We start from the raw sequence: 23,685 nt of genomic DNA, 5'->3' as shown, positions 1-23,685 counted from the left end.
AATTTCCCACTTATCAGAGTAACCCTGTCTCACACAAAAACAGAATGCTAATTACAATAAAGGCATGTGCAGCTGGTGCATTAAATTTAGTTATTAGTGGCACTGCTAATGTACACAGTAGAACAGTGCAAAGAATTATCAGTTACGTGTCAGAGAACATAGCAGCAACATCTCCTCAAAAGATAAAGTTTGCTTCTCGAGCAGAATTACGCCCCTTGATAGGTGATTTCTGCATACTTGATGGATTTGGTGGAGTCATTGGTACAGTAGATTTTACTCGCATAAGGATTCAGTCTTTTGGGGAATATAATGCAGAACTTCCCTGCGAGAGAAATCCATACTTTTAATTTAGTTGCCAAACCACCAGTTACCACAATTTAATGAAATGGGATATCTACATCTACATCTAAATCCATACTCCGCAAGCCACCTGATGGTGTGTGGCGGAGGCTCAGGTGGCCTTGCTCTGTGAACCATACTACAATATTTCAAAACAGTTTGAAAATGGCAAAATACCAATAGGTCACTTACTAGGGTATAGTGGCTACATATGCAGACCATGCCTATTGACACCACTTTCAAATACACAAAGTGAATCACAACACCAACACAACATTTATCATGTTAGAACAAGGAACACTGTGGAGAGACACTATGGTTTGTGAAAGAGGAGGTATCCCATTTTACCCATATGAATGAGGTGCAGTCCATAAAAAATGATGGCAATTATAGTGAGTATGGCTATCTTGCATAATATTGCAAGAAATATGACCAAAGAAGAACACCAGAAGATCCACAAATTGCGCAGCTGCTGAGGCTGTTATGAAGTAAGGGAGGTCCCAACATTGACGATAATGAACCAATATCTCACTGTCAAAAAATGTATTGTGAGGATACCTTGTCAGGATGAGTAGTTCATCACACTATAATTGATGAACATCTTCACTGAGGTACCTATAACTTAATACATATAAAAGACATAATTATTTTTTATTATTATTATCATGCACAAATAACAAAATACTGAAGCAGAAGCTGACTGCAAGTGTAATTTTCACAGTCAATAAATTTATTTATAATAATGTAGGAAAAACTATTGAATAATGAAATTAGTCATAGTGATGTGAGATAAAAATATGCTACATATTAACTGCATTTTTTTTCATTTCTAGAATTTGATTTTTTTTCTTTTAGTACAAAAGTTCCAATTTTTTTATTCACATTTCATTCCAATGTTGTGATCTCAACATGTGATGTTTTGATCTCATCATGTGTAGCTGCTCCTGGTGTATCTCTATTCCTTTTTGCAACACATTTTGCAGTGAAGATTATGATGATGATGATCCTTTCGGTTTGGGGGCATTCTTCACTGATTTCATCTGGATGGTGTTGCTTGTGGGAGGGGTTGTTCAGGAGCTTCCATAACAATATCTAGTGGATGAACATTTATCTGCTGCTTGAATTGATTTCTGTATCTGGATTGGGGATACTGCTGGCATTGACAACTGCTTTGTCTTCAAGCACATCTACATTCAAATACAAACAACACCATATTGTGCCTCTAAATCAAATGGGTTATAAAGCAGCTTCAATGAGGACCCAGGTATTTATAGCAGCTTTGACTTGTGTGGAATGTTTTCAATACTGCCTTCACCCCCTACTGCCTTATACACTTCTACCTTCTCCTCCACCAAGTCCTTCCGCAGCCTTCTCTTCATGTTTTTTTAACAGTTTTGCAACATTTCTGGAGTTCTTTTCATTACACCTGAAATGAATTCATTTTGTAGCTGTTTTTACCATTTTTGTGATCTCTGTATCTTGAATTCTTTTTGCAACATAAATCTAAGCACATTTGAAAATGGTGTTTTCATTCACTTTAGTAACAGAAGTTTATTACTTTAGGAATCAAAGAAAATGTAATTCTTCCTTGGAATGGAATTAAACTGTGTTCCTACATGGTGGCAGTTATTGAACTATATGAAATAAAATCATTGTAACTTCTGAATGGTTTGTGTTAGGATGTTCAAACTGCATGGTTGGCCCCAGGGCATGATGGGAATTTGTATGGTTTGGTTGAGCCACAAAGCCCACTTTCGTTTGGATGGGTTTGTCAATAAGCAAAACTGGCGCATTTGAGGGACTGACAAAGCGCATTTTACAATCAAGAAATCTCTTCACTCTCAACTTGTGACTGTGTGTTGTGCAATGTCCTGTCATGGAAGAATCGGCCTGTTATTCATCGGTGGTGTGGTGACTACCGAACAGAATGTGAAAGTTTTGGAAGATGATTTCATACTCATTATCCCTGATTTTGACAAGATGTGGTTCATGCTCAACCCCAATGAACCAGGAGAGTGTTTGAGGTCCTGGAGGAGTGCTTTGGGAACTGCTTTCTGGTTCTGGGGTACCTAGAGGCCACTGGCATGGGCCTTGATTGCAGGATCGATGCTCTGATACTTCAGTGGGTCATGCAGAATTTCGCTATTTGTCTGTGCCACATCATCGCCAATGATGGAGGCGTATCGAATGTGTCATAACCTAAATCTGAATATCTGTAGTGATATTTACATGTTGAATAAAGTGTGTGCACATCGTAGTTTGTAACTAATTTATGTTTTTTTTTTTTCTCCACGTAGTTCAATAATTGTCACCCTGTATATTTGACCATGCTTCCAGTTTCTCCCTCATACTACACCCATCTTTTTGCTGATTTCAAACTGCAGTTGATCAGCTCTAAAAGGATATCAGTTTAAAATTTTGAGAAATTTGATGTCCTTTTCTTGCTTTCCACAGTGCAGCAACAATACCTGAGTTATGATAATGCACATAAGTACTGCAGACACTGATTATCATTCTCTTTGCATGTACAGTGGCCACTTTCCTTTGTAACACATGGAGTGAACTGCAGTCAAATTGCCAGTTAGCCTAACACATTTTGCCAACTGGTATTTAACGTTGCAACGCAGAAACAACTTAATCATGAATAAGCTTTAACCATGCTTGCTTTTTAGTCAATGTTAGTGCAGTTGGACCTGTGACAGAAAACCTAGAATTGCCTAATATTTATAAAGCCACCTAGTTTCACACATTTCCAAAAGTGTTGAGTATCTGGCCACCAGTAATAAATCTTTAGCAGGTAGTTTCAGAACATCGTTATGTTTAGCTGAACTCTAAGAAGTTTCTGATGGTTTATACTGTCCCTATCCAGTCCCTGATAGTCTGCAGAGAACACAAATCAGTTAAGCCTAGGTGTAAAGAGAGGGTGCTGCAATATATATAAGCAGGTTAGGTTAGTGTTGTTTAACGTCCCGTCGACAACAAGGTCATTAGAGACGGAGCGTGAGCTCGGGGTTAGGGAAGGATGGGGAAGGAAATCGGCCGTGCCCTTTGAAAGGAACCATCCCGGCATTTGCCAGAAACGATTTAGGGAAATCACGGAAAACCTAAATCAGGATGGCTGGAGACGGGATTGAACCGTCGTCCTCCCGAATGCGAGTCCAGTGTGCTAACCACTGCGCCACCTCGCTCGGTATAAGCAGCCATTGGGTATTTGTTTCTAATGAAAGCTTGTGCTCACTGCTGCTGCTCCATTGTACCCCTGACCAATCAAAAATATACAGTTAACACTGATTAATTTCAGATTGGATAATATTAAGCTTGACAGACCATGCCCTGTTAAGTGTCACCACATATTTCTATTGTCTGGTGTTGAATACCAGTACCCTCTCATTCCTAGGACCACTTCGAAGATTCCTTCGTAAAACCAAATCACCAGCTTAAGCTTGGAACCTTTCGAGAGAACAAAAATTTCCATCATTTAACTGACAGTCATCAGAAATTAAATTTCCATGGTTGTGTTTGCTGAGAAGAGGTAATTCCTCTTGGCCACAGAGAACTGCAGTTTTCAGAATTGATAGAACTTTCCTGTAGTTAGCATCTTGATGATATTTTCATTGTTCCATTGATGCACAACGAATTTTTCCTTTGCTTCTGCTATTGCCAAAGAACTATCAGTGGATTCAACATATTTTAGATGATTCATTGTCTTTGAATGACCAGAAAAATCTTCTGGAGGTTTCTACCAGTTAGTGTATGGCAGTATTAGTAAAAGACCCAAGTTTCAAAGACCACTATTCCCCAGGGCCAGTTCAAGAACGTTTTCTAACAAGTGCAACATATTTTAAATTTAAATCCAGTGATCATGGAACTGGATTTGTTTCTTTTAAAGTGAGTACTATATACATTCCCTGCAATAGAAAATAAATTCCCAAATCTTACTCCAGCACTACATATTAAAAAAAGAAACAGTTTAGTTTTATTTGAGTTAATTCGAGACATCTTTAAAAGCTTTTAGTGTGACCAGAAAGAACTTGACTGGTTGCATTGTTGTAGCTAGTATAAAATAGCAAATTATTTCACTTTCCACTGGAAAAAGGGGGACAGAAATATAAAAAAAATATCATCCAATTTTATGTTAACAAGTTAAATATAAGATACTGTTTAACTGCAGAAGTTGGGAATAATATGTCAAGAAAACACACCAGTAAATTATAACATGTTATGTGCTGAAGTAGTATTGTATTTCTAATTTAGGTAAGCCTTGAGTGAAATTTGAGCCCAATTATAGATGAGGACATATTCAAGAAGTTTACATTTGAAATATTTTTATAGTTGACATGTGGAATAATCGGGTCTACTGCCGGGTGTTTGTGTCGCTCTGGCACAACATTTCGGCCACGTAACTCGTTGCCTTCTTCAGGTGCTACCTGATACTGCTGTATTGGAGGATCTTGTCCAGTATTTATGCCCAGAGGGCGCTGGGCGCTCTCTTTGCCGTCCGCGCCCGCCTGGCACTGCTTGTAATGTGTTGTCTCTTCCCTGGTGCTGCCTCGGACGTCCGCGTCCGACTTGGTCGCCATCTGTGGCAGCTCTCTGAGGCCCGGCCTGTGTCAGGCGTTCCGTGCTCTCATTATCAACACTGGTTGCGTATAGTCTGGGTAATTTGCGCTCCATTTCAAACGAAAGCCAGTTTTCAGTATCTCAACGTTTGTGAAGTCATTCTCCTGAACTTTTCGTTAGTCGTACAGTGACATAATTTTGCAGGTTTATTCAGTGATACACGAGGATACTGTCTGCAAAATTTGTTGCGAATAGAGTTGATATTAAAGAAGTAATGAATTAAAATAACTTGCCTGATACAATAGTTTTACTAAGTGAACAGTGAAAATGTAGTAAACGATTAACTTTCTTCCCTTTCGTCATTTTGTGGGGAGTATCGGCGAGTGAAAGTTTCTCAAATGTTTGAAATAATGTGTAAAGTTTGCTGCAAGTCACAATTTGCTCCCATTCTTAAATGCTGGATGAATACAATGTGGGTATTTGCGCGACTTGAGTTTTCTGCTCAAGACGTACGAGTTCTGTTCGAAAAATTCCGCAACGTTCGTAATTTCAGGCCAATAGTGTGTTGGAGCTAAATGCGGTTGCCATTCCTGGATAGGCCTGTGTTTAATGTGTAACTGATGGAAGTTTCATTGTTGTATGTCTGTGCTGTTTTGAGTAGAACGTTGTGTCGCACAGTTCGCGAGTTTCGAGGTGGCAGAGTTAGAGGAGCAACGCGTCTTCATTAAATTTTTCGTGAAATTCCTCCTACCGTGAGTAGTGCTTAAGCCATACTCCGTATTACGAATGGTTCACACGGTTTGAAAATGGCCGGACGAAAGTTAAAGATGACCCTCTTTCAGGACGCCCTTCGACGTCTACCGACGACGCTCATGTCAGTAACATCAGCAAAATTGTGCGTGCCAATTGAAGACTGACTGTCCGAGAGACTGCAGAAGAATGTAACATTTCAGTTGGAACATGTCATGGAATCCTCACACAGTATCTTGGAATACATCGTATAGCCACCAAGTTCCCCCTACGGCCCCTGAGTCAAGAGCAGAAAGATCTTCGTCTCGCAATCTTTGAAGAGCTTTTGGATCGAGCAAATGAGAACGAGATATTTCTTAAGAGAATGGCGATGAGACGTGTGTCTATGGTTATGATGTTGAGACCAAGGGGCAATCTTTACAATGGGTCAGGAAAGGTTCTCCAAGGCCAAAAAGAAGCCCGTCATGTCAGGTCAAATGTCAAAGCCATGCTGATCGTTTTCTTCGAGTTTGAAGGATTATTTCATCATGAATTCGAGCCACAGGGACAAACTGTTAATCGATGGTACTACCAAGACGTGTTGCGACACCTGCGAGAAAATATGAGAAGGAAACGGCCTGAAATCTGGCGAGACAATTCATGACTCTTGCATCACGATAACGACCCGCACACTCATCCCTGTTGCTGCGTGACTACGGCACAAAAAACGAAATCACTATGCTGCCTCATCCTCCGTACTCTCCAGACCTGGTCACTGTGGACTTCTTTTGTTTCCAAAGCTGAAAACCGCGTTGAAATGACGAAGATTTGCAACGACAGACGAGATAAAAGAAAATTCGCAGACGGCGCTTTGCACGGTTCAGCAAGAGGTGTACCAAGACTGCTTCCGGAAGCGGATACGGCGTTGGGAGCGGTGTATCAGTTGTGGAGGAGAGTATTTCAGGGAAGATAATGCACATTTAGTGAAAGGTAAGAGTAGAAAAATTTTGTGGACAAAGTTCCGGAATTTTTTGAGCAGACCTCGTATAGGGCTACTCAGTTTCTAACTGTCATACCTGTCTTTCTGTGTTAAACCTTTAACATAAGATTATCTCTCTTACTGAGTACATCATGACAACATTTTAGATTTTTAAATTTGATCAATAATTAAATAAAATATTGAAAATATGATTTTTGTTGCTGTTGTGAGCCGATAGATACGCAACCTGCAAATGGATCTTTGCACGATGAACCATCAAAAAATGGTTCAAATAGCTCTGAGCACTATGGGACTTAACTTCTGAAATCATCAGTCCCCTAGAGCTTAGAACTACTTAAACCTAACTAACCTAAGGACGTCAAACACATCCATGCCCGAGGCAGGATTCAAACCTGCGACCGTAGCGATCGCACGGTTCCAGACCGTAGCGCCTAGAACCACTCGGTCACCTCGGCCGACATGAACCATCAACCATGAGCTGTGTTACTCGTGTAATAATATAGATATTCCGTCAATGACAAGACCGTTAGAAATGAAAGAAAAACTCAGATAGTATTCTTTTAAATGGAATCAGCTGAGTGTTCAACTTAATCAATTTGTGGGAACCACACGGAAGCCAAATCTGGATGGCTGGACTATGATGTAAGCCCTGCTACTCCTGCATGCTTGTCCACATTGACTTAATCACGGCACAACATCGCTCAGTTTATGGAGATGGACTACTGAAAAGTTGAAGCTTTGAGATGGTCAGTGAGATGTGCTCATGTGGAGCGACTGGTAATGCACTGCTCCGAGAAAAGTTAAGTACCATACAAGTACAGTTTGCACCATCAGTGTTCATTCCTACAGAGGCTTTCCCAGTTCAAAAATGGTTCAAATGGCTCTGAGCACTATGGGACTTAACATCTGAGGTCATCAGTCCCCGAGAACTTAGAACTACTTAAACCTAACTAACCTAAGGACATCACACACATCCATGCCCGAGGCAGGATTCGAACCTGCGACCGTAGCGGTCGCGCGGCTCCAGACTGTAGCTCCTAGAACCGCTCGGCCACTTCGGCCGGCGCTTTACCAGTGTATTAGAAATTGTGATTGAACATAAAATTTGTTCTTAAATACTGTACGTAGTTACATCAGTGATACAGGATTGTTCTGTTGTCTTTCTCAGAAAGTGGAGCACTCACCACACTTTCCTTGTCACGAGACACTTTCTAGTACTCCAGAGAACTTGGATAAATGGCTGTTGCAACAAACACCAGTTCTGTTCCGTAAATGATATAAATGTAAAAGGTATTCAGTTAGGCCCAGTGGCACTGCCGTCATTAAACTACTTTCCTTCCTGTCCATCATTACTATTCTCTAGTTCTGTAATTTTGCCTATTGATAAAAAGTAGTGAATACATCGAAAGAAATAATTCGAAATATGAACCTTCCTGCCATTTACTTTTTACTCTAGGAATCACTACCTCGAACGTGACAGAGAACACTTTCCGTAACATTTTATCAGATACCTCTGCATTCCATTCACAGGTGGATCGTGGAAAGAATAATAATTGCTTATATACATCTGTGCGAGTTGTTCTCCGTTTAATTCCATTTTAACTGTCAAATGAATAGACAATATTTAACTTAACAGACGATATATTAGCATCAGTAAATCAAAAACAACTACCATATTTTTTGACCTGATTCAGGCTTCCGATTGTGTGACCTCTGGTACCCTAATACATAAGAAAAATATTAAGAAACAGTAAGACACGGCAGGTTCATTATTTTTTTAAATCTGAATGACGGAAAGCGATGTGTAGCAGTTCCATGTCAGTCACGTAATAATATGTGTTCAAACTTTGAAGCAATCAGACACAGTGTATCTCAAGGTTTGATTTTGAGTTGGTGCAAATGGCTCTGAGCACTATGGGACTTAACTACTGAAGTCATCAGTCCCCTAGAACTTAGAACTACTTAAACCTAACTAACCTAAGGACATCACACACATCCATGCCCGAGGCAGGATTCGAACCTGCGACCTTAGCGATCGCACGGTTCCAGACTGTGGCGCCTAGAACCGCTCGGCCACCCACGCCGGCCTGATTTTAAGTCCTCTGATATTTTTACTGTGTATAAATCATCTTGAATTTTTCAGATTGGAAGATGCAAATTTTATACTTTTTGCGAAGGATACGAGTACAGGAATAAAACGAAATAGTGCCAGTCCCCTTACAGCAAAAGGCAGGTAATTAAATATTCAAAAATATCAACAGATGCTTCAAAGCAAATGGATGATCATTGAATTTCGACAATACTCAGTACATACAGCTCAATACTTGTAACAGAAGCCTACAAGCTATAAAAGTAGGTTTCTCAAACACGTTTCAAAAACGATGGAATACAGGAAGAAGGGAGTGTTCAGTTTTTGGGACTGTAGATAGATCACAATCTCAAATGGGAAACGCAATGGCTAGAATTATTGAGTCGCCTGACGTCAGCTATGTTTACAGTACGCGTGTTTACGATACTTTAAAATTCAGCTTATTTTCACTTACTAATGAGTTAAGGAATCAATTTCTGGGGAAATTCAAATTACATGGACAGTATTTTCAAAATACAGGAGCGTGTTATATGAATTATATCTGCTGCTAATTCTAGAACACCTTGCAGAGATTTCTTTAAAAAGACTGGATATTTTGATAACAACTTGAAAATAATTCATTAATATCTTTTTCATTATCAGTCTTTCTCCTTTCATAAATTTAATAAGAAATTTAATAAATATTAAATTTAATAAAAAGCACAACGATAAACAACCCCTACAAAGATTTCAAGAGGTTAACAGTAAAACAAAAAGGAGTCATGTTCATAGACATACGCGTATTAAAACAACCAATCAGAGCGCATTACACTGCATGTAGAGAATGTGGTGGAATTTAGGGCTAAGTTACAGAACTTTCTGTTGGGTGACTCCTCCTACTCTACTGAAGAGCACCTTCCAGAATCTCTTAAAACTAATGTCAGTTTATTTTGTTATTGATATTGGCAGTGTAATACAGCAACGTAAAGTAGTTTCTCTGTATTATACTTAAATTAAACTAAATGTACGCCTCTTCTTTCTTTCCATATCGCAGATACAACTCTCTGTGAGATCTATGGAATACTACTATTGCAATTATTTTAGTCTCTGCAGAAGCAGTGTGTAAGTGATGAAGAATATTCCCCCTTTCCGGCCTGAACACAGATTCTTGTAATTTTCTAAGTAAATTTTTGCGAGTGGTCATAGATTTCTCTTCGAGTTTTAGTTATTTGAAATTTTTCAGTATTTCCTTTACACTGACTCGCGGTGAAACAGTATCCTACGGCCAGGTGCCCCGTCATTCTTCAAGTAAGCTCGAGATCCCCAGATATTCCGACGTGACATCGATCGTACATCTTTAACAAGTACTTGAAGCAGCACCGTCTTCCGTGTGGGGCATGTAGGGATAACCCGCGTATTGACAGATGATGTCGTCCCATTACACCAAATCACAAAAGGGCTTAACTTGCTGTCTTTTTTAAATCACTCCTTTTTTATATTTCGGTCGATAAGTTTGTTCTGTAATTGACTGAAATCGTTCCTCTAACTTTCTTTGCGCTCGACTTTTAGGCTTTCGTTCCTCAATCGGTCAAAACGGAATCTTTATAGGATAACTTTGTTATCCGTCTGTCTGTCCGTATGTCTGTTAATACCCTTTTCTCAGAAACGGGTAAAGGTATTAAGTTGAAATTTATGTCAAGTACTAAGGTCGGCAATTCTTCGCTGGTGAAAAAAAATTAAACTTCTAAGTCAATGCTATCAAAAGATACGGCCATTTATGTCACGTACACTGTATGATCAAAAGTATCTGGACACCTGGCTGAAAATGACTTACAAGATCGTTGCGCCTTCCATCAGTAATTCTGGAATTCAATATGGTGTTGGCCCACCCTTAGCCTTGCAAGCATACGTCCAGTCAAGTGCTGGAAGTTTTTTTGTGGAATGGCAGCCCATTCGTCACGGAGTGCTGCACTGGGGAAAGTTTTCGATGTCGGTCGGTGAGGCCTGGCACGAAGTCGGCGTTCCAAAACACCCCAGAGGTGTTCTATAGGATTCAGGTCAGGAGTTTGTGCAGGTCAGTCTACTACAGGAATGTTATTGTCGTGTAACCACTCGGCCACAGGCCGCGCATTATGAACAGGTGCTCGATCATGTTGAAATATGCAATCACCATCCCCGAATTGCTCTTCAACAGTGGGAAGCAATAAGGTGCTTAAAACATCAATGTAGGCCTGTGCTGTGATAGTGCCACGCAAAACAACAAGGGGTGCAAGCCCCCTCCATGAAAAATACGACCACACCGTAACACCACTTACTCCGAATTTTACTGTTGGCATTACACGTGCTGGCAGATGACGTTCACCGGGAATTCGCCATACCCACACCCTGCCATCGGATCGCCACATTGTGTACCGTGATTCGTCACTCCACACAATGTGTTTCCACTGTTCAATTGTACAATGTTTACGCTCATTACACCAAGCGAGGCGCAATTTGGAATTTACCAGCGTGATGTGTGGCTTATGAGCAGCCGCTCGACCATGAAACCCAAGTTTTCTCACCTCCCGCCTAGCTGTCATAGTACTTGCAGTGGATCCTGATGCAGCTAGGAATTCCTGTGTGATGGTCTGGATAGATGTCTGCCTATTACACATTACGAACCTCTTCAACTGTCGGCGGTCTCTGTCAGTCAACAGACGAGGTCGGCCTGTGCGCTTTTGTGCTGTACGTGTCCCTTCACGATTCCACTTCACTATCACATCGGAAATAGTGGACCTAGGGATGTTTAGGAGTGTGGAAATATCGCGCACAGACGTATGACACAAGTGACACCCAATCACCTAACAACATTCGAAGTCCGTGAGTTCCGCAGAGTGCCCCATTTTGCTCTCTCACGATGTCTAATGACTACTGAGATGACTGATAAGGAGTACCTGGCAGTAGGTGGCAGCACAATGCACCTAATACGAAAAACGTATGTTTTTGGGGGAGTCGCGACACTTTTGATCACATAGTGTATTTTGGTACTCGAAACTCACTCACTAAAATCTATAGATGAACTATGTATAGTCTACACATAATTAAGTTTCTCCGAAGCCCTGAGAGCGTGAGGACTACACTCATTTGTCTGGTTTTTTTCTTTGTTATCATTTCATTTCCAGAACAAAGGACAGACCGGCAGCAGAATATAACTGCTCTTCTGCCATAGTTTTTACAAAGTACATTGCAGCTAACAATAAATTGAACACCATGTGGCCACTGGTATAGGAACTAGGCCTAAGCACAATGAGAAACTCAGACAGGAGAGTACTGCAAATATTAGAATAAGGAAGGTTCTCATAAAAGTATAATTAAAAATAATGTAAGTATATTTCATCAAAATATTGGGAGTTTAAAGAATAACATAGATGAGCTTCTGGTTTGTTTAGAAGATTTAGAAGCTGAGGATGAAATAGATATACTATGCCAGTCTGAGCATCACATTGTTACTGATATGGATAAGGTAAATGTAAGTGGATATAAGCTCTCTGCACATATAATTAGAGAATATATGGAGAAATGAGGAGTTTCCATATATGTCAAAAGTTATCATTGAGCAAAAAGTATAGAAACAAAAAAGTTTTGTGTAGAGAAACATATAGAAGCATGTGCCTGTGAGCTTCAGTTAAATAAAGGCACATTTATAATTGTAACCGTATATAGGTTCCCATTGGGAAATTTTCATCTATTTCTGAAAAATTTGGACTCCTTGTTGTGATATCTGTCAGACAGGGGGAAGCAAATTATTATTTGTGGGGACTTCAATGTAGATTCTCTGAAAGAGGGTAATAGGAAAAATGACCTTGAAGTATTACTCGGTTCTTTCAATTTGACACCCATTATTGATTTTCCTACTCGAGTGGTAAAGGATAGCAGCTCACTGATAGATAACTTCTTTATAGACCAAGATAAGTTTAACCAGATAAATGCTCAGCCTGTTGAGAATGGTCTTTCTGATCATGGTGCACAGCTAGTTAAAATATATAACATAGCTCCATTCAGCAGTACTAAACAGTCCTCCAAAGTAGTACATTCAGTCAACGATTTAACAATTGCAAATTTCAGGGAAAGCATACAGCAGTTAGACTGGGATGAGGTGTACCATGAACCTGATACCAATTTAAAATATAATTTATTTCATGACACTTTTGTAAATGCATTTGAAAACTGCTTCCCCAAGAAAATAATTAAATATACTCATAAGAAACCATGTAACAAACCATGGCTTACTAAGGGTATAAAAATATCTTGTAACCAGAAAAGGGAAATGTATCTGATAGTAAGAAATAGTAGTGACCCAGAAACTATCAAACATTATAAAAACTACTGTGCTATATTAAGAAAAGTTATTAAAAAATCCAGAAGTATGTGTATCATGTCTGAAATCAGCAACTCTGATAATAAAATTAAAACAATTTGGAATATTATTTAAAGAGAAACTGGTCAACCAAGAGCACAGGAAGACAGTATTACCATCAAACTGAATGAAAACTTTACGAACAAAAAGTCAGAAGCTGAAAATATTTTTAATAATCATTTTCTAAATGTTGTGGTTATAGTAGGATCCAGGTGTTCATTAGAAGATGCTAGGCTGTTAATGGCAGAGGCCATAACTATGCAATTTGATACAATTGAAATCTCATCCACTTCTCCCTCTGAAATTATAAAAATAATAAACTTGCTTGAAAGCAAAAACTCACATGGAATTGATGGCATTTCCAGCAAAATACTAAAAGCTTGTTCACAACAGATAAGTAAGATTCTCAGCCACCTGTGTAATAGCTCTCTGGAACAGGGCATTTTCCCTGATAGACTGAAATATGCTATTGTTACACCTTTGCATAAAAAAGGGGACAGATCTGATGTCAACAACTACCATCCAATCTCCCTTCTAACAGCTTTATCCAAAATTTTTGAGAAAGTAATGTATTCAAGAGTAGCTTCACATATCTGTAAAAATGAAATACTAACAAAATGTCAGTTTGGTTTCCAGAAAGGTTTTTCAACAGAATATGCCATATATGCTTTCACCAATCAAATTTTGAATGATCTGAATAACTGAACACCACCCATTGGGATTTTTTGTGATCTCTCAAAGGCTTTTGATTGTGTAAATCATGAAATTCTGCTAGACAAGCTCAAGTATTGTGGCATGAGTGGGACAGTGCACAAATGGTTTAGTTTAATTCGTACCTAACTGGAAGAGTGCAGAAAGTTGAAATAAGCAGTTCTCATAATATGCAAAGATCAGCACATTCCTCAAACTGGGGAACTATCAAGAATGGGGTTCCACAAGAGTCAGTCTTGGGTCCTTTGTTGTTCTTAATATATATTAATGACTTGCCATTCTATATTTGCGAAGAGGCAAAGTTAGTTCTCTTTGCTGATGATAGAAGTATAGTAATGACACCTGACAAACAACAATTAACTGATGAAATTGTCAATAATGTCTTTCAGAAAATTACTAAGTGGTTCCTTGTCAATGGCCTCTCACTGAATTTTGATAAGACACAGTACATGCAGTTCTGTACAGTAAATGGTATGACGCCATTAATAAATATAGACCTTAATCAGAAGGATATAGCGAAGGTAGAATATTCAAAATTTTTAGGTGTGTCCATTTATGAGAGATTCAATTGGAAGAAACACATTGATGATCTGCTGAAACGTTTGAGTTCAGCTACTTATGCAATTAGGGTCATTGCAAATTCTGGTGATAAACATCTTAGTAAATTAGCTTACTACGCCTATTTTCACTCATTGCTTGCATATGGCATCATATTTTGGGGTAATTCATCACTGAGGAATAAAGTATTTATTGCACAAAAGCGTGTAATCAGAATAATAGCTGGAGTCCACCCAAGATCATCCTACAGGCATTTATTTAAGGATATAGAGATATTCACATTAGCTTCTCAGTATATATACTCTCTTATGAAATTTGTTATTAACAACCAAACCCAATTCAAAAGTAATAGCAGTGTGCATAACTACAATACTAGGAGAAAGGAAGATCTTCACTATTCAAGATTAAATCTAACTTTGGCACAGAAAGGGGTGACTTATGCTGCCACTAAAGTCTTTGGTCACTTACCAAATAGTATCAAAAGTCTGATAGATAACCAACAAGTATTTAAGAAGAAATTAAAAGAATTTCTGAATGACAACTCCTTCTACTCCATAGAGGAAATTTTAGATATAAATTAAGAAAAAAAGAAAAAACAAACAAAAAAATATAAAAAAATTAAAAAAAAAAACAAAAATAAAAAGTTGTTATATTAACTTAATTATGTAGTTAAATTAACTTAATTATGTCATGTATTGGAAAATTTGGCTCGTTCCACATCATTACGAAATATCATATTCATGATCCATGGAACTGGTATTAATCTAATCTAATTTAATCTAAAGAGTATATATTTTTGATGAGGAATTCTAATACACTTAATTTGCTCTGTTCGATTTTTTTTAAATATAGTGAGGCTGCATTGATGTAAGTATCGGAAAATGTGATCTCTGCTGTCCTAGTCTCTCTGTAAAAATAATTATTAAATAATGGTTTATCTTTCCCAAACCCTATTTGCGGAAATTATTGGAGAGAGCTTATCTGTATACTGATGGTTGGCTCCAGAGGGCGAAGTGATATTACAAGAACTTCATGTTCAGTCTCGAAGTTGTGGCGTTTCGCTTATCGTAACGTGATCAAGAATGTTTTTAAACTATTTGCTGACACTCTTTCGGTCCTGAATGCTTCTGCAATTATTTAACTCTCTGGCTCAGGCGAGATCACCCGCAACAGGGGCCAAATATTAAATCCACATAGTAGGCGCAATGTATATTTACTTACAACTGTCCATAGTTGAGCCTTATATTCACCTGACTGCGTTTTAAGGTCGCCTTCCTCCCTAAGTGGAATCAGAAGTTCTAGTTATCTCACAGTATTTATAAATTCCAAAACTATGACTTTCAGTTACGCAAATATTAAAATAAATACAAGATTACACTGTAAATTAGTCTTCAAGCCAATGTTCACACTTCCTTACTTTCATATAACCAACTACAACCTACGAATAAAAACGAAGGTAGCTGCTGTAATGAATTTCAGATATATTCTTCAAGTAAATATTACATTCATTAAGCCTCGTATTTCCCTACTTATCTATTAAATATTTCAATCAGTGTTAACTTTGAATATAATAAAGAGCTTGGCTTCGCGCAACAAAAACGTATTACGTCAGTCGTTCAGTTATACAAAGGCAAGACTGGCGTTACAGAATTTCATTTTGTATCATGAACAGCAGCAATGATGTCCGGAGGCTCCATGGCGGCCGTCCAATATTGTCGCCACACATGCAGTCTGGCCGGGGTACTTTATCTCCCCCAGTGCCTCTGGATTCTGGATGGCGTCGCAAATATTCTCCCTGAAACATTTTTACGACAGATTAGCACAAGACAGACCCCCTACTTGGGTGACTTCATCCGGTCGCTCAGCAGTGTTGGCTCTGAGCACTATGCGACTTAACTGCTGAGGTCATTGGTCGCCTAGAACTTAGAACTAATTAAACCTAACTAACCTAAGGACATCACACACATCCATGCCCGAGGCAAGATTCGAACCTGCGACCGTAGCGGTCGCTCGTTTCCAGACTGTAGCGCCGAGAACCGCTCGTCTACTCCGGCCGGCCGCTCAGCAGTGTTTTCCGCACATTCTCCTATCCTCATTGTTTACACAGAGGTGACAAAAGTAATCGGATAGCGATATGCACTTATACAAATGGCGTTAGCATAGCTTACATAGGGTATAAATGGGCATTGCATTGGCGAAGCTGTCATTTGTACTCACGTGACTCATGTGAAAAGGTTTCCGACGTCATTATGGCGGGTCGACGGGAATTAAGTCTTTGATCACGGAATCGTAGTCGGAGCTAGACACATGGGACATTCCATTGACATTCACAGTGTCAAGAGTGTGCCGAGAACACCAAATTTCAGGCATTATCTCTCACCTCGCACAACGCAGTGCCGACGACCTTCACTTAACGACCGAGAGCAGCGGCGTTTGCGTTGAGATGTCCGTGTAACAGACAAGAAACACTGCGCGAAATAACCGCAGAAATCAATGTGAGACGTACGGCGAACGTATCCATTAGGACAGTGTGGCGAAATTTGGCATTGATGGGCTACGGCAGCGACGATCGAGGCGAGTGCCTTTGCTAACAGCTCGGCATCGCCTGCAGCACCTCTCCTGAACTCGTGACCGTATCAGTGTGCGCCTAGACGACTGGAAAACCAGGGCCTTGGCAGATTATTCCCAGTTTCAGTTGGTGAGAGCTGATTATAGTGTTCGACTGTGAGGTTCGAGTGTGGTGCAGACCCCACAAAGCCATGGGCCCATGTTGGCAACAAGGCACTGTGCAGTCTCGGGGTGGCTCCATGACAGTATGGACTGTGTTTATATGGATCATTCACTGGAAATGGCTATATTCGGCTACTTGGAGACCATTTGCAGCCGATCATAGACTTCATGTTTCCAGACAGCTATGGAATTTTTATGGCTGACAATGCGGCACAGTTCTCACTATTGATGTGAAGAACATTCTGGACATTTCCAGTGAATGTTTTGGCCATCTAGATTGCCCGATATGAATCCCATCGAACATTTACGAACACAATCGAGGAGTCAGTTCGTGCACAATCCTGCACCGGCAAAACTTTCGCAATTATGGACCACTATAGAGACAGCATGGCACAATGTTTCTGCAGGGGACTTCTAACAACTTGTTAAGTTCATGCCACGTCGAGTTACAGCACTACGCCGGGCAAAAGGACGTCTGATGCGATATTAGCAGTATCCCATGAATTTTGCCACCTCAGTGTATAGGAGGAGTAGAATTAATGTACTGACGTTACATGGTGGAATGTGTTGGATATTGTTATTTGGGGTGGCACTGAGATCTCAGAAAAAGAGGAAGCGTAGATTGATAAAGGAGCGATTATAAGAAGAGAGGAAGACAGACATATCAAATTAACTAACAAGAAAACACCACCAATTTTACCTCTTATTTTAAGAAGAAAAAATGCACACTTACAAGGTAACAGCCCCAGCGCTCGATCCTGCTAGAAAATTTGGGCCAAAATTGTGGTAGTAAGCAGTTATGACCTTCTAAAAGTACAGATTTTAAACGGCGGTTGTCTGTCACTAGCTCTGCCGCACTGCAGCCGCCTAATGCCTGTGCGCGTAGTACCATACAGTGGAATGTGTAAGACCTTTGTGAAACACAGCTTAACGTTGGTAATATGCTTTGTTCACTAACCTGTAGCTACTGCCTGAGATCTCCTTGCTTTGACTTTCACGGTGCGGCTCACAAATGCAGTGCAAATTAATGAAACGAATTAGTGCGTCATTAAAAAAGCAACGTAACTCTATTTCAGTTATTAACATCGCTGCTGTGCCTTATTTTCTTTGGATTGTAAATATGGCACCGCTAAAGTGAAGTACGCTTGCAGGATGTATGCTATGCTTCAGTGTCACTGGCATAATTAAATTGTGAATCGAAAATCATTAACTTCATTTCTTAATAATTTTTCAGTTGCTTAAGTTTATGAGAGACAACCGGTGCGCGCGAATTGCTCAAATGGCTCTGAGCACTGTGGGACTTAACATCTGATGTCATCAGTCTCCTATAACTTAGGACTACTTAAACCTAACTAACCTAAGGACATCACACACATCCATGCCCGAGGCAGGATTCGAACCTGCGACCGTAGCGGTCGCACGGTTCCAGACTGAAGCGCCTAGAACCGCTCGATCACAGCGGCCGGCCTGTGCGCGAATGTTTAAAAGGTGTACTTTCAGGTAATCACTGCGTCGTTTCAGAATTATGGCCCAAATTTCCGCGCGGGATCGATTACTGGGGCTGATATTTTGCAAAGGGGCTTTTCTCTCCTTAAAATGTCGGGACAATTTGGTGAGGTTTCCTTGCAAGTGACTTGAGGATTAGTGAGCCAAATGATTATCGGAACTTTCTCAGGATAGGCGCTTGTTTATTTGATGTAATTCCGCAAACAGTTGCATCAATAATTAAGAAAATCTACACTCATTTGCGAGATATTGTCCTTGCAGCTCAACATCTTCCTGTAATTCGTCCGTAATGGATCAAACTTCTTTACTGCTTCCAGATATATTTACCTATACGTGGACAACGACTGATCTTATTTCTCGGTTTTCTTCTGACGGTTACTATGTTCATTTGGTTTTCCACACGATAACTCTGGGAAATCTCTATACACTTCCAATAATTCTAAAACGAATGTGCGCATAGCCGACTTCAAAGCTATTCCACAATTCGATTTACACAACACAACAAATCGCGCAAAACAAACTGTTTGGGATACGCAACTGCGCAGCCAAAGATATACAGAATTAGCCAAAGAGCATACAATGCAAACAGTTTGTACAATAAAAATCTAATTTCGATAGATTCGTTAACATACAGGGCGAAAAGGAACTCCACCTACAAACTTTCAGAGGTTGTTCTGATGTACCTTCCGAGTATTACAGTGTAAGTGATTCACGACCTGCAGTTCGTTACACAATAATAATGTAACTATGATTTATTCAGTTTGTTACCCAAATTACCTTTTATTTGGGGAAATACTTTCACAACACTGAAAAAGTCTGTAATGTGTAAGCGCCGAAACGTACAGCACAAAACACAGGATTGGCATATCTTTGTAAACAGCAGGTACCGTGAGCGAATGGAAACAATGTGCACAGCGCATACCGGCGACATTCGCACTCTGTGCACGGGTTTCAGTGCAATATAGATACAAAGCTAAAAAGCATTTGCTGTTTGTTGTCATATTGCCATGCTACGATGCAATCCAGAGTTTGTCGTATACTTTTACCAATAGCCTGTATTTGTAATCTCCAAAACGTACAGCACAAAACACAGGATTTGGTTTCCCATTGGTGACTATGTACAACTGAGGTGGTTGGCATCGCTGTATCACTCTGTGACAAGCCGCCGGAGACCGTGGGTCTCTTATACGAGGATGAGTCAATAAATAAGTCACAAACGCCAGAATATGGCAAATCGTTTTAAATTTTGCGCCTATACCTATCTAGAAGGTGGCAGCACATGTAGCGTGGAAGACAGCCGATACACAGTTTCCGCGGCCAATGATCAATGATCCGCAATTAGATCAAGATAGGAGGTGCGCTACGTGTGTACCCGGCAAGAACAACGCCACTTTTGTGAGCGGACTGTCCATAGAGCATGTCCGTAGCTAAATTCGCCGGGTGTTCTATTACAACTGCATCTCTCATTTGTTCAGCTGGATACAGGAATTCAACAAAGGACAAAAGAATTACACACAAGGAGCGTCCTGGCCGCCCTGGTTATTCAGTGATGGCACATTGTTTCCCCGTCTGGGGGTATTTCGCTGCCTCCACGACACATCGGTGTTGCGGGTTGCAGTAGTAACAGGAACCAAAAAACTTGTTATATCACGACGAGTCAACCGTTAGATGCGAACTATATGCTGCAGGCTTGTAACGCTTTGTCGAGCGATGGGATAAGTGTTTAAGTTTACAGGGAGAGTATGCTCACAGAAAAAGATGGTAAGAACGACACATACACCCATGCCCGAGGGAGGACTCGAACCTCCGGCGGGAGGGGCCGCGCAGTCCGTGACATGACGCCTCAAACTGCGCGACTTATTTATTGTCTCACCTCCGTACTAATTCAGAGTCAACCAGAATTCCACAGACAAACTTTCAGAGATTGTTCAGGGATACTTCCGAAGTATTTTGGAATAAGGGACCCACGATCTCTGATGGATCGTTACCGAGTAGTAAAGTAATTATGATTTATTTGGTTTTGTTACAGCAATCACCAATGTTTCTGTGAAAATACCTTCACGAGAGTAAAACGTACATCATACAACACACGATGCACAGCACTGAAATAACCTTCATATGCAAAAGTACTGCAATGTGGTTGTCGTCGGTGCAGAAACAGCTCAGCGTAGGGTCGTTGTGCCGCTCTTCCATTACGTTCAGTGGATTCCTACAAGAGGTGCATATCGGACAACTCTTTATCGGTAAACCTATCCACAGTACTGCAGTGTATAATTGTTAACAAGCAACTAACACTACCGAAAAACAAACCGAGCAGTACTGAATGGAAACTTGAGCACATTGAGTTAAAGAGGGCGTTACTGTTATCGACAACAGATACCGTGAGCGGATTACCAGCGCATACGTCGACATTTTCGCTGTTGTTCACTATTTCAGTGCAATACAGTTACAAAGCTAGCTGATGCAAGAACCCAAACAAAATGCAATAGCTCTGTAACGAGCTGCCAGAGACCGTGGATCCCTTATGCCAAAATACTTAGAAGATATATGGTGTCTTCTGTCGGAAATGTCCGACAGACCAGACACCCCTCAGACATACACATTCTTGTAAGATCGCGACAGCTCCTTGACGTTTATTTCAGTGCGGCTGCACTAATATCGTCCGAAGCCCAACGGAAATTAGTAATTTGCTAGAAGGGATTAATGGACGAGGGACGCTGCATTGCAGCGTGCGATAAGTTGGAAATTTGAGTCGGTCATGGACCGTGTCCGGATGGCTGAAGCGGTTAAGACAACCGCTCGTGAGAAGCGGTAAATCCAGGTTCAAGTCCTGGCTCAGCACAAATTTTCAACTATCGCACTGCATTACCACAATGCCCTGTGTGGTTGAAAGTTACGAATTCCCGCCCATCCTTTCTCTTTCTTTCTCCATTCTCTGTTTTATACAAATGTAATCAGAAAGATTGGAACACGTGGGGCTATACTGACCTTAGGACTTATCTTAGAAGAAAGATTAAGGAAAGGCAAACCTACGTTTCTAGCATTTGTAGGCTTAGAGAAAGCTTTTGACAATGTTGACTGGAATACTCTCTTTCAAATTCTGAAGGTGGCAGGGGTAAAATACAGGGAGCGAAAGGCTGTTTACAATTTGTACAGAAACCAGATGGCAGTTATAAGAGTCGAGGGACATGAAAAGGAAGTAGCGGTTGGGAAGGGAGTGAGACAGGGTTGTAGTCTCTCCCCGATGTTATTCAATCTGTATATAAAGGAAACAAAAGAAAAATTCGGAGTAGGTATTAAAATCCATGGAGAAGAAATAAAAACTTTGAGGTTCGCCGATGACATTGTAATTCTGTCAGAGACAGCAAAGGACTTGGAAGAGCAGTTGAATGGAATGGACAGTGTCTTGAAAGGAGGATATAAGATGAACATCAACAAAAACAAAACGAGGATAATGGAATGTAGTCGAATTAAGTCAGGCGATGCTGAGGGAATTAGATTAGGAAATGAGACACTTAAAGTAGTAAAGGAGTTTTGCTATTTGGGGAGCAAAATAACTGATGATGGTCGAAGTAGAGAGGATATAAAATGTAGACTGACAATGGCAAGAAAAGCGTTTCTGAAGAAGAGAAATTTGTTAACATCGATTATAGATTTAAGTGTCAGGAAGTCGTTTCTGAAAGTATTTGTATGGAGTGTAGCCATGTATGGAAGTGAAACATGGACGATAAATGGTTTGGACAAGAAGAGAATAAAAGCTTTCGAAATGTGGTGCTCCAGAAAAATGCTGAAGATTAGATGGGTAGATCACATAACTAATGAGGAGGTATTGAATAGAATTGGGGAGAAGAGGAGTTTGTGGCACAACTTGACTAGAAGAAGGGATCGGTTAGTATGACATGTTCTGAGACATCAAGGGATCACAAATTTAGCATTGGAGGGCAGCGTGGAGGGTAAAAATCGTAGAGGGAGACCAAGAGATGAATACACTAAGCAGATTCAGAAGGACGTAGGTTGCAGTAAGTACTGGGAGATGAAGAAGCTTGCACAGGATAGAGTAGCATGGAGAGCTGCATCAAACCAGTCTCAGGACTGAAGACCACACGAAGAAGAATCAGAAAGTGGAGTTGTGGTCCACCCTGCATATTGCACAGCATTCAGTCTAATCCACACACGGTCAGCAATTTTGCACAATACTAAATATTGCACAACGTTATCGTTAGTGTAGGGACAGCCTTAGCCTGAGCAGATACTCACCACTAGGGTTGTAAATCATCCTCAGATTCCTCAGACCGAGCTTCATGTACATAGCCCCGTCTGTCGGGGTTGGTTAACCACCATTCTGGTATGGAGGCACGCCTCGACACGTCTGAGATGTCCGCATCATCAGGAGGTACCGGATACTCGCCGTCGGCAGGCTGTTCCAGAGGTGGCTCCGCTGGACGGATGTTGTCCTCATGATCGGGGCCGTAGACGAAATTCGTCTTCTTCAACAGCGGCTCCTCCACTTCATCCTTCGTGTCCAGCGGATTTCCTGCAGCCTCTTGGTACGCCGCGAACTTGGCGCCTTCTGTCCTGTCTGGTGCGCCGACGTAGACGATTTCTCTGTTCGCGCTGACGGGATCTCCGAGTTGGGAGAGGCCTGTCTCCCTCTCAAAGTCCTCGAAGGACCCTTGTCGGCTCTTGGTCCAAGGCAGGCGGAACTGATAGCTGGGGCCGATCGCAGAAAGGCAGAGAGAGCAGACGAGTGCTACAGCCGGCTGCATGTCTAACACGTTGGCGAGTCTCGACTCACGGCAGAGGAGGAAACGCCGGGAACGGTGCCTCGCTGCAATCGACAGGGGAAGCTGCGGTTTCCTGGCCACAACTCACGCAGCCGATTGCGCTCCATTTCCGTGTCGACTTCTGTCCTAGAGAACTGATGTGGAAGGTTTCCTTTTTCTTGGTACCACGGCTAAATCGCGATACACATTTCGTTATTAAAGAAATAGTACCGCATAAGTAACAAAGCATGAATTTACGGGACGAACTAAACACTGTCTGCGATGCGTGAAACATCTTGCATAGAAATTCTTCCAATCCATATGT

At 40.7% G+C, this 23,685-nt stretch overlaps 1 protein-coding gene across 1 annotated transcript; it reads right to left on the bottom strand.

Annotated features, from left to right (window-relative positions):
* Positions 1-15,822: 15,822 nt before the first annotated feature.
* On the bottom strand, positions 15,823-23,409 carry LOC124545122. The gene is made up of 2 exons (XM_047123942.1): positions 22,855-23,409; positions 15,823-16,156 (listed from the first exon to the last, which is right to left on the bottom strand). The coding sequence occupies exon 1, from the start codon at positions 23,361-23,363 to the stop codon at positions 22,857-22,859; it is 507 nt and encodes a 168-aa protein (XP_046979898.1). The 5' UTR covers positions 23,364-23,409; the 3' UTR covers positions 15,823-16,156; positions 22,855-22,856.
* Positions 23,410-23,685: the final 276 nt, after the last annotated feature.

The sequence above is a fragment of the Schistocerca americana genome, chromosome 8, assembly GCF_021461395.2.
Source record: "Schistocerca americana isolate TAMUIC-IGC-003095 chromosome 8, iqSchAmer2.1, whole genome shotgun sequence".
Lineage (NCBI taxonomy): Eukaryota > Metazoa > Arthropoda > Insecta > Orthoptera > Acrididae > Schistocerca > Schistocerca americana.
The sequence above is the reverse complement of the archived record's forward strand: the minus strand, read 5'-3'. Positions and strand labels throughout refer to the sequence as shown.